The sequence below is a fragment of the Capra hircus genome, chromosome 7, assembly GCF_001704415.2.
Source record: "Capra hircus breed San Clemente chromosome 7, ASM170441v1, whole genome shotgun sequence".
In the NCBI taxonomy this organism is placed as follows: Eukaryota; Metazoa; Chordata; class Mammalia; order Artiodactyla; family Bovidae; genus Capra; species Capra hircus.
Genome location: NC_030814.1, coordinates 107,894,933 through 107,911,206, shown reverse-complemented (window position 1 = coordinate 107,911,206; position 16,274 = coordinate 107,894,933). Strand labels below are relative to the sequence as shown.

General features: G+C 47.2%; 1 protein-coding gene and 1 non-coding gene across 2 annotated transcripts in view; one reads left to right on the top strand and one right to left on the bottom strand.

Annotated features, from left to right (window-relative positions):
* Positions 1,218 to 16,274, top strand: part of GFPT2 (glutamine-fructose-6-phosphate transaminase 2) — a 44,407-nt gene continuing 29,350 nt past the window's right edge. Inside the window, exon 1 of the mRNA XM_018051624.1 lies at positions 1,218 to 1,303. Within this exon, the coding sequence (XP_017907113.1) occupies positions 1,297 to 1,303 (7 nt within the window). The 5' untranslated portion in view covers positions 1,218 to 1,296. The remainder of the gene's footprint in view (positions 1,304 to 16,274) is intronic.
* On the bottom strand, positions 13,530 to 13,601 carry TRNAR-ACG. The gene has a single exon. It is a non-coding gene; the product is annotated as a tRNA-Arg (tRNA).

The window sequence follows — 16,274 nt, the reverse complement described above, 5'->3', positions numbered from 1 at the left end:
TGACGCTAGACACAGATTACATCAGGAAAACTGTTCTAGACAAGACGTAAAAAGCTTCATTTTTTCCCCCGTCTAATACGGAGAAGGCAATGGCACCCCGCTCCAGTACTCTTGCCTGGAAAATCCCACGAACGGAGGAGCCTGGTGGGCTGCAGTCCATGGGGTCGCTAAGAGTCGGAAACGACTGAGTGACTTCACTTTCACTTTTCACTTTCATGCATTGGAGAAGGAAATGGCAACCCACTCCAGTGTTCTTGCCTGGAGAATCCCAGGGACAGGGGAGCCTGGTGGGCTGCCATCTATGGGGTCGCACAGAGTTGGGCACGACTGAAGCGACTTAGCAGCAGTAGCAGCAATACGACTGAAGAGTATCTGTTTAGAATTTCAGAATTGTTTTTAAAGTAAAATAAAAAATACCAGATGGCCTCAAAGTATGCAAATGTTGGGCCAGTTCTCATGACCTTCCTCGGGAGACCAAGCTAAAAGCGCGGAGGGGAGAGGAAGGGACCGCCAGGAACTCAGGCTTCGGTGACTCACTGCGGGGCCAGATTAGGGTTCCCGAGATTAGACCTGCCGAGCGCAGGCCAGCTGCGCCGAGAAGTGGGCCTGCACACCTCTGGGACTGAGTGGCTTCCTGGGCTCCCCCAACTTTGCTCAATTCTTGGGGAATCCCAGCCTCGGATTTCCGGCTCTGCAGTAAATCCCAGGTTCAAGTTCTGACAGCGCCCCCGCTGCCGGATTTTGGCAAAGTCCAATTCCATCTCTGAGCCTACCTGTGTGCTGAGAGGAGTCTAGCACGCAGAAGGACTCACACTCGAAACGCGGTTTATTATGCGGGACATAGGGCTCTGTGACTTACACTTGATTAAATGACACCGCATTGCATCTCGGGAGGTAGGTTTCATTGCTATGCCCATTCTACAGACGGGGAAACTGAAGCACAGAGCGACTCGGGCCCCTGCTCGAGGTGCCACCCACACTTACTCTGTGGATGAGTCTCGATCTGAACTCAGGAAGCTCGCTGCGACCACTAACCTGTTTCTTGCACGCACGTGTTACAGCCGGGAAGCCGCCCCTCGCCTGCGGCGTGCAGACTCTCCGGGGCCTTGTGCCCGCCGTTGTCACGACAACCGGCGGCCAATGGGGAGCGGACAGGCGGCAAGAGGCCCCGCCCCGCCCCCGCCCCTGGCGCCGGGCTCCGGTTATAAGGGCCAGAGGCCCGGGCGCGCTCCGGAGTGTCGGCGGTTAGCGGCGAGCGGAGGCCGGGATCCAGGAGGGGCACGAGGAGCAGCCGAGATGTGCGGTGAGTGCAGCGCCCATCGCCGCGGCGGCCGCGGGCTCCGGAGTCCCAGCCTCTCAGAGCCTGGGCCCGAGAGCCGGGTGCCTGGGACTGAAGGCGGCGCGAAATGGGGGCGCCGACTGAGGAGGGGCTCTCGCGGGCTGGGCCTGCCGCCGAGTTGGTCGTCCCACTGCGGAGTGAAGGAGGGGGTCGCCTCACCCCAGTTTGCAACCCACAGCGGGGAAGGAATTGGACCTGTCCTGGGCCCTCGAAACACAGAGGTGTGTTTCCTCTGCACCTCATGTCCAGTGAGGAAAGCGCCCCCAAGTCTCCCACAAAGGCGGCCAAACGCAAGCTAGCGTGCTCCCCGGGCTCGGGGTGCCCATCCCGCCTCTCCATCTCCAGCAACTGAGGAGAGGCGGCCACACCTGCTCCACCCCGGTGGTGTGGGGAGCGGCCCCTGGTGCGCTCGGGAAGGGCCTGTGCGTCCTCCTCGCGTCCCAGAGTGAACTTCTTGTCCCTAGAAGGGTGGATTCCGTATTGTCGCCCCTTTATTGCAAAAAGCGCTCGAGGAGGCGCTGGGAAGGAGCAACACCAACCGCCGAGCGTGGGGCGGAATTTGGGAGAAGCAGCCCTAGACTGGGAGAGGGCTGGGGCCTCCGCCTCTTGAGTACCGCGGTGACCCCTTAACGGTGGGGAGGGCGGCCGGCCCGGCGCGCGCATCAACGATCCCTTACTCTCTTTGCTGGGTCGCCTCCGTGCTGGGGACAGGGCTGGGAACTTCTGCTGGGACAAAAGGTCACTGTGCCTTTTTTTTTTTTTTTAATTGAGTGGGATTCAGTTACCCATTTCAGCCTCCTGTGGGTGGAGGACCTGTTGGAACGTTTGAAGCCATGAAAGGCCTCTGTCTGACTTTGCTGAGGGCTACTGGGGTGGAGTGTGCCAGCGGTGAGCTGTGGGCCAAAGTCTGTACAGGCCTTGTTTCTGAGGCCAGGCGCTCCTGTAAAAGTGAAAAAGGACCGACTGATGGAGGAGCAGGCAGCCGACTTTTGGGATGCAGCCTGCCCCAGGCCAAACAGACATCAATTTAAATTTCTTAACCCTCAGCAAAAATGTCAAGATTCCTGGGCATCATTGTTATTGTATATAATGGGCTGCCTGTAGGCCATTCCTGGGGAGAGAGAAAAGGCAAAGGTGGCAATTTTGCCAAAGGGCTTTGGGTTCCAAACTCTTCAGTGTGGCATTCAAGGCCCTTGGCCCCCTGGTGGTCTTAGAGGCAGACTGGTACACTGAGATCCTCCCACTGGGTCTGCCCCTCTAGCATGAGCAGCTTCCCTCCTTCTTCCTCTCAGATGCCCTTCTGCCCTTACAACCACCTTAACTTTCCATCCCAACTTTGGTTTGTAACTAACCCATCAGGGCTCCACACTGGTACACCCCACCCTCCAACCCTCAGTAAAGTCAAGTCTTGTGGAATTCCTGCATGGGGAAGTTGTTTCCTTTTCTTGTAGCCAAGAGACAGTCTTAGCTGGGCGCTAATGTGTCTTTTACATATTTCTGATTCTTGCACAGAAGAAGCTGTCCTGGGCTCGGAGCTTACAACAATAGTGGGCAGGAATTGAACCCATTGGTTTGGTTTGTTAGCGTTTTTTTGGATTATTGTGTGGTCTGTGTATATATATATGGCAAGTGATAACTGGTTTTCCTTTTTGTTTGTTTTCCTTTTGTAATGAACTTGTTTAAGTTTTGGAACTTTTGTCAAATTTATAGAAAAATATTCAAGAAATAATTGTGCATTTGATACCAGGATAGTGCAAAAATTGTGAAGGTGCTCCTGGAATAAACCAGTTACCCTCTTCACTTTACATTTGGGGAAATTGAGGCCCAGGGAAATCTGTGCACATCTTTGAGCAGTTGTTTTCTCTGAACTGGCTGTGGCTCAACTGGGATCTGCCACCTCGAAGCCATCTCAGAGCTCGGATCTCTGGAGCTGTTTCTGCAGGGGTCAGCAGGAGTTGAACTAGAGGTCTTTCCTCATCAGTTGCTGATGACCAGGCTCACAGTGGCTCCTGATCCCCTTTCTCTTTGCTGCTTCTCCCACAGGAAGCTAGACCCAGTTGTAGCTGACCCTTCGCACACTATGCAGATGACCCTCCAAGTTTCAATGAACTGAGAAGTTTAGCCTGGCAGCCCCATGCCAGACCAGCAGACAGACATCTTTCTGTTTGGTGCAGAAACAGAAACTTTATTTTTTTAATTACTGTACTTACCAAGCTACACAATTAGGTAGGATTTTGACTTCCCTTGAAAAAATCCAAAGATGAGCAACTCTGGGTCCATGTTTCTGAATAGTTTACAGTGGCCCCTGGAATGACAGGTGCAGACTCCCTTGTTCTCCCATGCTGACTCAGCTGCCTCACTCCCAGATGTTACCTAATGGCCCCCATGCAGTCTGAGCTTGGGACCCCAGCATAGTGGAGACAGGGACACTGACTTTCCCCAGAAGAGAGGGAGGGACCTGGGACAGTGCCACAGGCCTGATTTCAAGAATGAGCTCTGCAGAGAGAAGAGGGTGCTAGGCATACCAGACAGCATATGCAAGGGCATGGTGGCATGCATGCGTGGGGATTTGACAGAAAGAATTGCATGTCCTGTCTGTGAATTCTTAAATCTTCCCTGTCCTTCATATATATGTCTGTGCTCAGTCATGTCCGACTCTTTGCAACTCCATCGACAGTAGCCCTCCAGGCTCCTCTGTCCATAGAATTTCCCAGGCAAGAGTACTAGAGTGGGTTGCCATTTCCTACTATAACCACATATGTTTAGTAACCTTTCTGTGGGCCATTATTCATCCTACTACAGTTGGATTCTTGCTTTCAGATGCTTTCCCTAAGAATAATCCAGTATTACCAGTCCCACATAGCCACAGATTGTCCAGATAGCCAGAAGCGTATTGACCAGAGGGCTCCTGGTCCATACCCAACTCCTCTGGTCCCAGCACTCCACTCTCAAACTAGAGCCACTGCAGTCAGAAGGTGAACATGGGCATCAGTTAAATATCCCTTCCTTCACTGGTATCATGCTACATACCCAGTTGGACCAAGTAGTTTTCTACTTTCTCTAAAAGTCAGTTCCTATGTCATATAAATAATGTGCATCTTGCTCTCCACTTACCTCTTTCTGCAAGACACAGGCATGATTTTATTCCCCAGAATCAAGACAGGCCAGGACACACACACACACTACACACACCGTCTGCACAGGGGTCTTTCAGGAGAGTTTGTCAGGTGCTTGTGGGGGTTTGCTTGCCTCTTGTCTTAGCTGAGGAAACAGCAAGTCAGGGAGATTACTTGACTCAGGAGAGCTCATCTTTCTGTCCCGAAGTTCTTTTGGCTCTCAGAACCCTGTCATATTTGACACTCCCTTCCTCCTTGTAACAGTCCAGTTCATGAATGGATACCTCAGAAGAGACTGGGCTTGAGTTTATAGGGCACAGACTCGGGGGTCAAGTTACCTAGCTTGTTGCCTCTCCAAGTCACAGGAATCTTGAGAAACAGAACCCCCTACCCAGTGCTGCTGCTGCTGCTAAGTCGCTTCAGTCATGTCCGACTCTGTGCGACCCCGTAGATGGCAGCCCACCAGGCTCCCCCGTCCCTGGGATTCTCCAGGCAAGAACACTGGAGTGGGTTGCCATTTCCTTCTCCAATGAATGAAAGTGAAAAGTGAAAGTGAAGTCACTCCTGCCAGGCTCCTCCGTCCATGGGATTTTCCAGGCAAGAGTACTGGAGTATGGTGCCATTGCCTTCTCCGCCCTACCCAATGATGTGCAGATAAATGTTAAACAGCTCCTTAGCTCTTTAGTTCATCAGTTTCTGTGGTAAGAATAATCTTACCATGGCTGATTTCAGGTAGGTCATCAAATATGAGGTCCCTGAGTTTAGCACTGGGAAGAGATGCACACAGTTGGTCCTTAGGAGCCAGTCTTAGCAGCTTCCGAACACCAGCGCCCCTGCTTGTGGGACTTCTTTGGCATTCTCATGTGGAGGGCTGCAGCGAGGCCAGCCGAGCAGGGGCTCTGCACAGGCTGCTACCCTCCTCCTCCTCCTCCTCCTCCTCCTCCTGCTCCTCCTCCTCTCCATCGTCATGCCATTTCCTGATCAGTCTTATTCATCAGGGGTTTCCCGAGGTCCGAGAAACCTTCTGGAGATTTTGTGATATAAGATTAGCAAATGGGGCTTTTAAAATTGAGTTTATTTTTATATTTAGCAAAAATTTGCTTATAAAGGAATGGGAACTTGAGGTTACAAACACTCTTGGGAGAAAGTTCTGAAGATACATTAGATACAAAGCCAAGTAATTTCATCCAGGCATCCACCTCTTTAATTTTCAAAGGAAATATTTCACTGTAAAGAAAAGGAAAAAAAGAAAACAGTTTAGCCAAATATGGCAGTTTGAACTTTTTTCTTGAAAGTTTTTCAGTACTGTTTAGAGTATCTGTGTGTTGCTTCCCCTTTGTTTTGGTGAAATGGTGAAATGTTATCGGCACAGGGACACCACGAGTTTTTTGTTAAAAAGAAAACTGCCTTGCTCACATTTACCACGGAAAGCAGAGTATCCTGTTATTCCAGGGGTTCAAGTGCTGTAGTAACTTTAACCCTTGGAGCCCCGAGGAGGCCTGAAGTAGGGTAAGGCTGTCCCCAGCGGAGCCAACCCGCTCCTGACCCTGAGCCAGGCCTAGGGGTTCCTCTGCCTCTGCTTGAGGACCCAGCTGTGGGATCTTGTGCTTCCTTCACACCTCCGTCTTTACTCACTTTACTCTCACTCTGCAGGGAAGCAGCAGGAATTGTCCTCCTGGCTTCATGAATAAAGTAGCCTCCCCTGGTCTGCATGAGGGAGGCCTGGACATCCAAAGAGGCCAAAGCCCCCTCTCGCAGCCCTTGCTCTTGGCCTGGTGGCCTCCATCCTGAGAGGCCTCACCTGGAAGAGTATACTCCTACCTCCCCTGGCATGCCACACACACATGCACATCTGACACTCAAGCACAAACTCACACACAGGTACTCACACAATACACACCCAACACACATACCTGACCCTCAAACACACACATACTCTCTTACACACACACACAGGAATTCTGTGAGGCAGAGATCTCACTGGCCGTGTCTTCCAATTTAGGACTCAGAATATTATCTAATCTCTACGAGGTTCATGGACTAAGGACATCAGATGCTTCAATTCTGAAAAGCATTATTGGTAGTAGTGGAAAGAGCAACCTCTGACTGGAGGGCGCCAGGCTTGCTGGGTGGTGACATAGCCCTAATGGAGTAAGCCCCTACCCTGTGTGAGGTACAGGTGGTATTCTGTCTGGGACTGCCCTCAATCATAGGGCAGTGCTTTTCATTGGGAAGCTGATCTTTGGAAAGATGGATACATTTCCCAAAACTATAGCCACAGAATCAGAATATGGACCCCAATCCACCCTCTGTCAACTTAGACCTTCTTCCCTCATTGTCCAAGCCCCAAATGACCCCTCTTCCCATCTGGTACTCGTACACCCCAGGGGTGGTACGTTCCAGGAGTTCAGTGATCCTAGTTCTGGCTAGAAATCCAGAGACATTGCCCCTCCATCTGGTCATTGTTATAATAACAAATTCACTTAAAGGTTTGAAGCACCCCTGCCTTCATGGATGGACCTCTGTGGGGCCTTTGGTCCTGAGTCCCTAGATAACCTCTCAAGCCATATTTGAAGGGAGCGTTGGAATTCGCAGACCCCCAAGGTGGGCTGGGCCAAGGGGCCACAGTCCCTCTCCCAGGGCTTGCCTCTGTCTCGCCTCACATGTGCAGTCTCTTCTGGAGCCCCTCTGTGTTTATCTGTGTTTTTCTCCCTTTAGAACCTTTTCTCACTCTTCTCATCAGTTTTAAGAGTGGGACCCTGAAAACGCAAAAAAGCTCAAATAGCCAAAGCAATCCTGAGAAAGAAGAATGGAAATGGAGGAATCAACCTGCCTGACTTCAGACTATACTACAAAGCTACAGTCATCAAGACAGTATGGTACTGGCACAAAGACAGAAATATAGATCAGTGGAACAAAATAGAAAGCCCAGAGATAAAACCACACACCTGTGGACACCTTTTCTTTGACAAAGGAGTCTAAAATATACAATGGAGAAAAGACAATCTCTTTAACTAGTGGTGCTGGGAAAACTGGTCAACTGCTTGTAAAAGAATGAAACTAGAATGCTTTCTAACACCATACACAAAAATAAACTCAAAAATGGATTAAAGATCTAAATGTAAGACCAGAAACTATAAAACTCTTAGAGGAAAACATAGGCAGAACACTCTCTGACACAAATCACAGCAAGATCCTCTATGACCCACCTCCCAGAGTAATGGAAATAAAAGCAAAAAGAAACAGTTTGGACCTAATTAAACTTAAAGCTTTTGCACAATGAAGGAAACTATAAGCTAGGTGAAAAGACAGCCTCCAGAATGGGAGAAGATAATAGCAAATGAAGCAACTGACAAAGAATTAATCTCAAAAATATACAAGCAACTCCTGCAGCTCAATACTAGAAAAATGAACAACCCAATCAAACAGTGGGCTAAAGAACTAAAAAGACATTTCTCTGAAGACATACAGATGGCTAATAAACACATGAAAAGATGCTCAACATCACTCATTATCAGAGAAATGTAAATCAAAACCACAGTGAGGTACCATCTCACACTGGTCAGAATGGCTGCGATCCAAAAGTCTATAAACAGTAAATGCTGAAGAAGCTGTGGAGAAAAGGGAGCCCTCTTACACTGTTGGTGGGAATGCAAACTAGTACAGCCACTATGGAGAACAGTGTGGAGATTCCTTAAAAAACTGGAAATAGAACTGCCATATGACCCAGCAATCCCACTGCTGGGCATACACACCGAGGAAACCAGAATTGAAAGAGACATGTGTACCCCAATGTTCATCGCAGCACTGTTTATAATAGCCAGGACATGGAAGCAACCTAGGTGTCCATCAGAAGACAAATGGATAAGAAAGCTGTGGTACATATACACAATGGAATATTACTCAGCTATAAAAATGAATACATTTGAGTCAGTTCTAATGAGGTGGATGAAACTGGATCCTATTATGCAAGAGTGAAGTAAGTCAGAAAGAGAAACACCAATACAGTATATTAACACATATATATGTATGGAATTTAGAAAGACAATAACAACAACCCTATATGCAAGACAGCAAAAGAGACACAGATGTAAAGAACAGATATTTGGACTCTGTGGGAAAAGGCGAGGTGGGATGATTTGAGAGAATAGCATTGAGACAAGTATATTACCATATGTAAGACAGATGACCAGTGCAAGTCTGATGCATGAAGCAAGGCACTCAAAGCTGGTGCTCTGAGGCCACCCAGAGGGATAGGGTGGGGAGGGAGGTGGGAGGGGGTTCAGGATGGGGGGACACGTGCACATGTGGCTGATTCATGTCGATGTATGGCAAAAACCATCACAATGTTGTAAAGTAATTATCCTCCAATTAAATACATTTTTTAAAAAGAAAAGACCCTGAAAAGCTGATGGAGGCTCTGGATGCCAGGATGGCAGAGTGGGCACAGGATATACCCTGAGCTGCAGTGGTTGGGCCAAGGCAGCCTCTGCCCCAGGACTGGGCATTTTTCCAACCAGGTTGGAAGGATTTTGCCATCCCTCTTGGGCAAGAGAGGGAGGTATGTAGTGAGAATCAGCCTTGCTGTGGCTTACCTCTGCCCTGTGGGGAGGGGGCTGGATGGGAAGAGAAAGCTGGAGTCAGAAAAAGGAGTGTCCCATGAAGAGGTTGACCTCCTTAGGGTCAGGGGAGGGTGTATCAGGATGGCCTGGACCCCACCAGGGAGTTCTGAGTGTGTCCATCAGCAGCCAGGTGGGCATCTCCCCACAGACCAAATCCCATCTGCTAACTATTTCTCATCCCTTGGGGCAGGATTCTGAGACGGGCCTCATGCTAATTCAGGGGGCAGCAGTGTTGAGCCGCCTGCAGTCAGGGACACCTAGCTGTGAATTACTCAACTCTTTGGCCTTGGAGCCAGAAATGCCCTGTCTGTCCATGGGAGCCATAATCTGAGCATAGGCATTGTGAGGTTTACATAAAATGAGATTGACGCTTCATAACTGATAGTAGGGATGGTTGTGATTAACTTTGCAGCCCCTTCTGGGATCCTTCCCCAGGACATGGCCCATTTATCTAGAAGGCTGTCCACTCCTGCCCTAGGATGCTCATCGTACATGGTAGCTGAGGGGGGGTAATGCTGGCGCATATGTCTTTGTGCTTGAGTGTCTTGGGATTTCCACTGGAGCAGTGCCTTCCTGCCCTGGTGAAAGGAGCTAACGCACAGGGACATCAGGCTCAGCACTACCTACCTCTCTGGCCTTTCTGTCCCCAGCGTTTACATGTTGGGGTTCTCACTGCTTGTGCATTGAGAGTGGCTGTATCCAGCCCAGCTCAAAGGTCACCTTCTCTAAGATCAACTCCCTAAACCTGTTTGTTTATTGATGCATTTATTCTTTCAAAAAAATAATTACTGAGCATCTAAAATGTACCAGGTTCTGCTCTGGGTTCTGGGCAATGAATAAACAATGGATAAGACAAATAAACAAGACAGGTGTGGTCTCCGTCCTCATGAAGGTTATAATCTGGAAGGGAGTCAGACAGAAGACAAGAAGGGAAGTGCTATATGGGAAATAAAGGGCTATGTGACTTTTTAAAAGTTGGGAGAGGGGACAGCCTGCAATAGGCCAGGTGGGTGACCTGTCAGCTGGCACCTGCAGGATGAATTGAAGCCACCTCTTCAGAGAGCCAGTCCAAGAGTCCTCTGCCCCTTTCCCACCTCTCAGCATCTGGCCTCTCTGCCTGCAAATCTCCTGAGCATGGGGGTGGTCCCTGTGTACCATGCCCTCTCATGACTCGCCCTGCAAGGCCCCCTGACTGGTCTGTCTCAGCAGCACCTAGCTCAGTGATGTGGCCCCTGTGGGTCAGAGAAATGTGTATGGGATGATTTACATCTTAATCAAGTTGTCACCAGATCACACATCTGGTTTAACCATCATTTCCCCAAGGAGAAAGCCAAAAACAAATAACAGTAAAATGGTACTATTTTCCTTGTGGTTTTATTTAATCATTTTTCAAGAGCTTCTTGTACGCCCTATGCATCCCTGCATTTGTGCCACATGCCCCCCAGGAGGAAGAGGCTCCTTGCCTGCTCCGTTTTCACAGACATGGACACTACTATGCAGCAGACACTGGTCCTGTTGCTTTACAAAGACTCCTGTGAATTCTGTCAACGACCCTGGGAAGTAGGTGCTGCCATCACCATGCTCCCCTGGGAGCTCAGTGACTTGCTCCAGGCCACACAGACACAACAAGGGGTGGGCTGGGATTTGAAATCAATATTTGGCAAAGGCAGCAGGTGGTAGCTGCTACCTTCTGTGCGTCTCACTGTCACAGACTAGTGAGCAGGAGAAAGAGGAGTCGCTCAGGTGGGGTGACCCGAAGGCTGTCTTTTTTCATATGAGACTGGCTGTAATACAGTGCTTTCTCCCTTGCTGAGGCTACTGTTCCTCCAGGTGAGCAGAGCTGGAGAGCTACAGTGAGGTTGAACTGGGCTAGATGACAATCCTGTACCCACCACTCTCAATATATATAGCAGCACATAGTAAAATACTATATGCAGGCACACGGCAAAGTATCCTGACTGTACAAAAAGGACATATGCAGTGGAAAAGAAGTGTCTGCCTTGTATCCAACATCCTCATCAGGGGCCGCCACTGCTCCCTGGGTCTCCCAGAAATATTCGACTTGTCTTCCTGCCCCAGCTTAGATAGTTTGCACATACTCTGCAGGCCACTTTTTCGCTTGACACATCTTGGAGATGTAGCTTGTTTTCCAAGAGAACACACAGCTTTACCTTATGCTCTATGTAGGGCTGCCTGCCTGTGGCCCTGCAGTGGCCGTGTGTGGCTGCGCCATCACTTACTTGCGCCCTGCCAGGCCTCAGGCTGTCCCCAATCTTCAGCTACCACAAACAGCACTGAGTAATGATCTTCATATGTGCACACTTGAATCTCAGCACAGATATCTGCTTAGATACATTCCTAGAAGTGCAGAAGCTTGATCGCCAGATGTGTACATTTTAATTTGAGAGACTGCAAATTGCCTTCCAAGAGAGTGCACAAATTTAAACTATTACTGTCAAAAACTGATTGATCTTAACTGATTTCATAGGTAAAAAATGGATTCTCTCTGCAGCTCTTATTGCTGATGGAAGGGATTCCAGAAGGGAAATCTGACATGAATAGCAGGCAAGATTCCTAAGAAAGCAGCTTTGTATTCTATTTCATAATTTTTTAAAACACAAGAGCCTCATGGAGGTGCTGGTTTATTTGCTCTCATCTGGTCACATGCAGGGTAAGTGCAGCCAAGAGCAGAGGAGAGAAACAGTGCTTAAAAGAACTTACTGAACACATGTTGGTATGCTAGAGATTTCATGTTAAAAGTTAGATTTATGCCTTCTTGCGCAAAGACCTTGAAAACCACTTCTTGGCAACCCCTCTCACCACAGTAATCAACCAAACAGTGTCTGAGTGGCTGCCAAGCCTCCCAACTGGGTGTGGACACAGCTGGTGCTCCTGAGGGCCGGGACCCTTTAGCCGTTCCAGCTTGTTCCAGCCCATCAGGGACTGTGGAGCAGCTGTCAAGGCAGCCACAAGCAAGGAGGCTATTGCAGATCTCAGAGCCAGAGATGTATATGTGCCTGACGTGAGTTCAGAAGTGAAGTGTGACCCAGAGGAAGGGGAATTACAGGGGGGAATTGGAGAGCAGAGCCATACAGCACTCTTTAGGAAGAGTATTTTGGATTTAAAAGAACTGGCCTGTGGGTGGGCCTTTGTGTCATTAGCAGTGGCTGTAAGCTCTGTTTTGTGAGGTGCAGGTATAATTCTAGAACAATTCCCAAGGTGCCAGGAAAGTTTTGCAGTTTAAAAGATAAAAAAATGGTTTAGTGAGTTGCTCCATCTCTCATATGCTCTTTACATTGATTGGAATTTCACCATATCCCTCCAGGGAACTTCCTGCCTTTTTTTTTTATTTCCAGAAAAGTTAATATTATGAAAAGTTTTACCTAATCATAGATTTTGGTGATGGCTACACAACTCTGTGAATATACTTAAAAACCATTGTATTATACACTATTTCAAGTGTATAATATTATGGTATGTGACTTATGAGAAATGCTGGGCTGGATGAGGTACAAGCTGGAATCAAGATAGGTGGGAGAAACATCAACATCCTCCAGTAGGCAGATGATACCACTCTAGTGGCAGAAAGTGGAGAGGAGCTAAAGAGCCTCTTGATGAAGGTAAAGGAGGAGAGTGAAAGAGCTGGCTTAAGGATAAATCTTTAAAAAAACTTAGATCACGGCATCCACTCCCATTACTGCATGGTAAATAGAAGGGGAAAAGTGGAAGCAGTGACAGGTTTCCTCTGCTTGGGCTCCAAAATCATGAATTGTGACTGCAGCCATGAAATCAGAAGATGATTGCTTCTTGGCAGGGAAGCGATGACAAACCTAGGCAATGTGTTGAAAAGCAGAGACATTACTCTGCTGGTAAAAGTCCGTATAGTCAAGGCTATGGTCTTCCCAGTGGTCAGGTACAGTTGTGAGAACTGGACCGTAAAGAAGGCAGAAGGCCAAAGAATTGACGCCTTTAACTGGTGCTGGAGGAGACTGCTGAAAGTCCCTTGGACAGCAAGGAGATCAAATCAGTCGATCTTAAGGGAGATCAATCCTGAATATTCACTGCAATGACTGATATGGAAGCTCTAGTATTTTGGAACAGACAACTCATTGGAAAAGTCCCTGATGCTGGGAAAGATTGAGAGCAGAAGGAAGATAAATGGCTGGATGGCATCACCGGTGCAATGAACATGAACTTGGTCAAACTCTGGGAGATGGTGAGGGACAGGGAGGCCTCGTATGCTGCAGTCCATGGGGTCACAAAGAGTCAGACATGACTGGGCAGCTGAACAACAACAACATATGACTTGTATCCCAACCGTGGTGGTTTAGTTGCTCAGTCGTGTCCAACTCTATGCAACCCTGTGGACTGTAGCCTGCCAGGCTCCTCTGTCCATGGGGTTTCCCAGGCAAGAATACTGGAGTTGGTTGTCATTTTCTTCTCCAGGGCATCTTCCCAAACCAGGGATTGAACCTGGGTCTCCTGCATCGTAGGCAGGTTCTTTACCAACTGAGACATCAGGGAAGCCCCTGTATCGTAATAGAGCTGTTAAAAATTTGCATTAAAAAGTAACGGTCTTTTTTTTATATTTAACCAAGTTGACAAAAATACATCTTCTGGCCAGACGTGTTTAGGTTTGAAGTGTAGGATAAATTGTGAGCTCTTGAAGCACAGATGCTTAGCTGGGGAAGTGCTTCTCACCTGACCTAGAAGACAAAAATAACTGACTACCAAAATTATCCTTGGCCATTTTTAAAAGGAAATGTTTGTAACTGCTCAGAAAGCACACTGTGCATGTTTTAAAATATAAATTCTGCATCTTAATACTTTTGTGCAAATATATCCTATATATGGTGGCATCCAGTACCTAGAAATGCAAAATATAATTTTTAGCACTGTATAATTTTATCATCTTTTTTTGACTGAGTGTGTCTAGATTAATTTTAGCAAGTTAAATTTCATGTGATGTGACCCTTGTTACTGCTCAAGTTCCATTCAGTTCAGTTGCTCAGTCGTATCCGATTCTTTGCAACCGCATGGACTGCAGCATACCAGGTCTCCCTATCCCTCACCACCTTCTGTAGTTTGCCCAAGTTCATGTTCACTGAATTGGTAATGCTGTTCAGCCATCTTCTCTGTCCATCGCCAACTCCTGGAGCTTGCTCAAACTCATATCCATCAAGTTGGTGGAATATAATATTTACTTAATTGAAGTTTAATCATTCTTTCAATTATACAGCATTAACTTGAATATAATCTAGAAACATTACAGAAATATCACATGAGTGGTTTGCTATATAATTATTATCAGTCCTCAGTTATATTTTGGCAGGTTGCCTTCTCCAAGGTTTATCTTTGGCAAATACTTTCTCCAGTTTTATTGAGATATAGCTGACATATAACATTGTGTAAGTTTAAGGTACACAATATCAGTTCAGTTCAGTTGCTCAGTTGTGTCTGACTCTTTATGACCCCATGGACTGCAGCACGCTAGGCTTCCCTATTCATCACCAACTCCCAGAGCTTGCTCAAACTCATGTCCATCGAGTCAGTGATGCCATCCAACCATCTCATCCTCTGTTGTCCCCTTCTCCTCCTGCCTTCAGTCTTTCCCAGCATCAGGGTCTTTTCCAATGAGTCAGTTCTTTGCATCAGTTGGCCAAAGTATTGGAGCTTCAGCTTCAGCATCAGTCCTTCCAATGAATATTTAGGACTGACTGGTACACAACATAGTGACTTGTATATGTATATAGGTATTGGTATGTGTTATATATGTATCTGTTTATGTATGTACATGGGCTTCCAAGGTGGTGCTAGCGGTAAAGAACCTGCCTGCCAATGCAGGAGACATGAAAGATGTGGGTTTGATCCCTGGGTCAGGAAGATCCTCTGGAGGAGGGCGTGGCAAAACCCACTCCAGTATTCTTACCTGGAGAATCCCCATGGACAGAGGAGCCTGGTAGGCTACAGTCCATGGGGTTGCAAAGAGTCAAACATGACTGAAGCAACTTAGCATGCATTCATGCATGTATATACGTATTGCAGAATGATTACCCCAGCAAGATTAATTAACATTCATCACCTCACATAATTTAATTTTTTCACTGTGATGACAGCATTTAAGATCTACTGTCTTAACAACTTTGAAATATACAATGGAATATTATTAACTGTTGTCACCATGCTGTACATTACATCCACAGAATTAATCTTATAACTGGAAGTTTGTACCTGTGGACCACCTTCACCTAATTCCATCACCCCTTACCCCCTACCTCTGGAAACCACTAATCTGATTTCTTTATTCATGAGTTAGTTTTTTTTAGATTCTATATGTAAGTGAGATCATACAGTATTTGCCTTTCTCTGTCTGATAGAGTTCACTTAGCATATTGCCCTTAAGATTCATGCATATTGTCACAAATGGCAGGATTTCTTTCTTTTTTATGGTTGGATGATATTCCATTAATATTACATATATATATTCCACAGTTCCTTTGTTCATTCATCCATCAATGGACTCTTAAGTTAATACAGATTTGTGGTCGTTTTATTTAGCATCCCTGACGGCTCAGACAGTAAAAGAATTCACCTGTAATGCAGGAGACTTGGGTTCAGTCCCTGGATTGGGAAGATCCCCTGGAGAAGGGAATGGAAATTCACTCCAGTATACTTTTCTGGAGAATTCCATGGACAGAGGAGTCTGGCAGGGTACAATCCATGGGGTCTCAAAGAGTCGGATACAACTGAGCAACTAACCCTTATGCAAATAATCGTGCATTTATTGAACAAGGACCATGTGCCAAGACACAGTAAGAAATATAAAAATAGAAGCACCTGCCTGTGACTCTGTCAGGAGATTTAGATGTCTCAGGATGTAAGAGCACTGGGCAGCCATCAGAGCAAGCAAACACTTCTGGCCAGGGCCCGGATAAGCCTGCCCCAGAAGGTGGGGTTGGAGCTGAACTGTGCGAGAGGCAAGTAGGGCAAAAGGACAGAGAGATGATGTTTTGGAACACTCCCAGAGCCAGACATACACAGACCTAGGGTTCATAGTCTCAAGCACTGGAGTGGAGGAGTTTGAAAAGAACCATCATGATGTTTTTCTATTTGGGAAAATCTTGTTTTGATATATGAATGCTGAAAATAAAGCCAAACAAAATCTTCTGACTGATAGACCTTCCTTGATGATAAGGA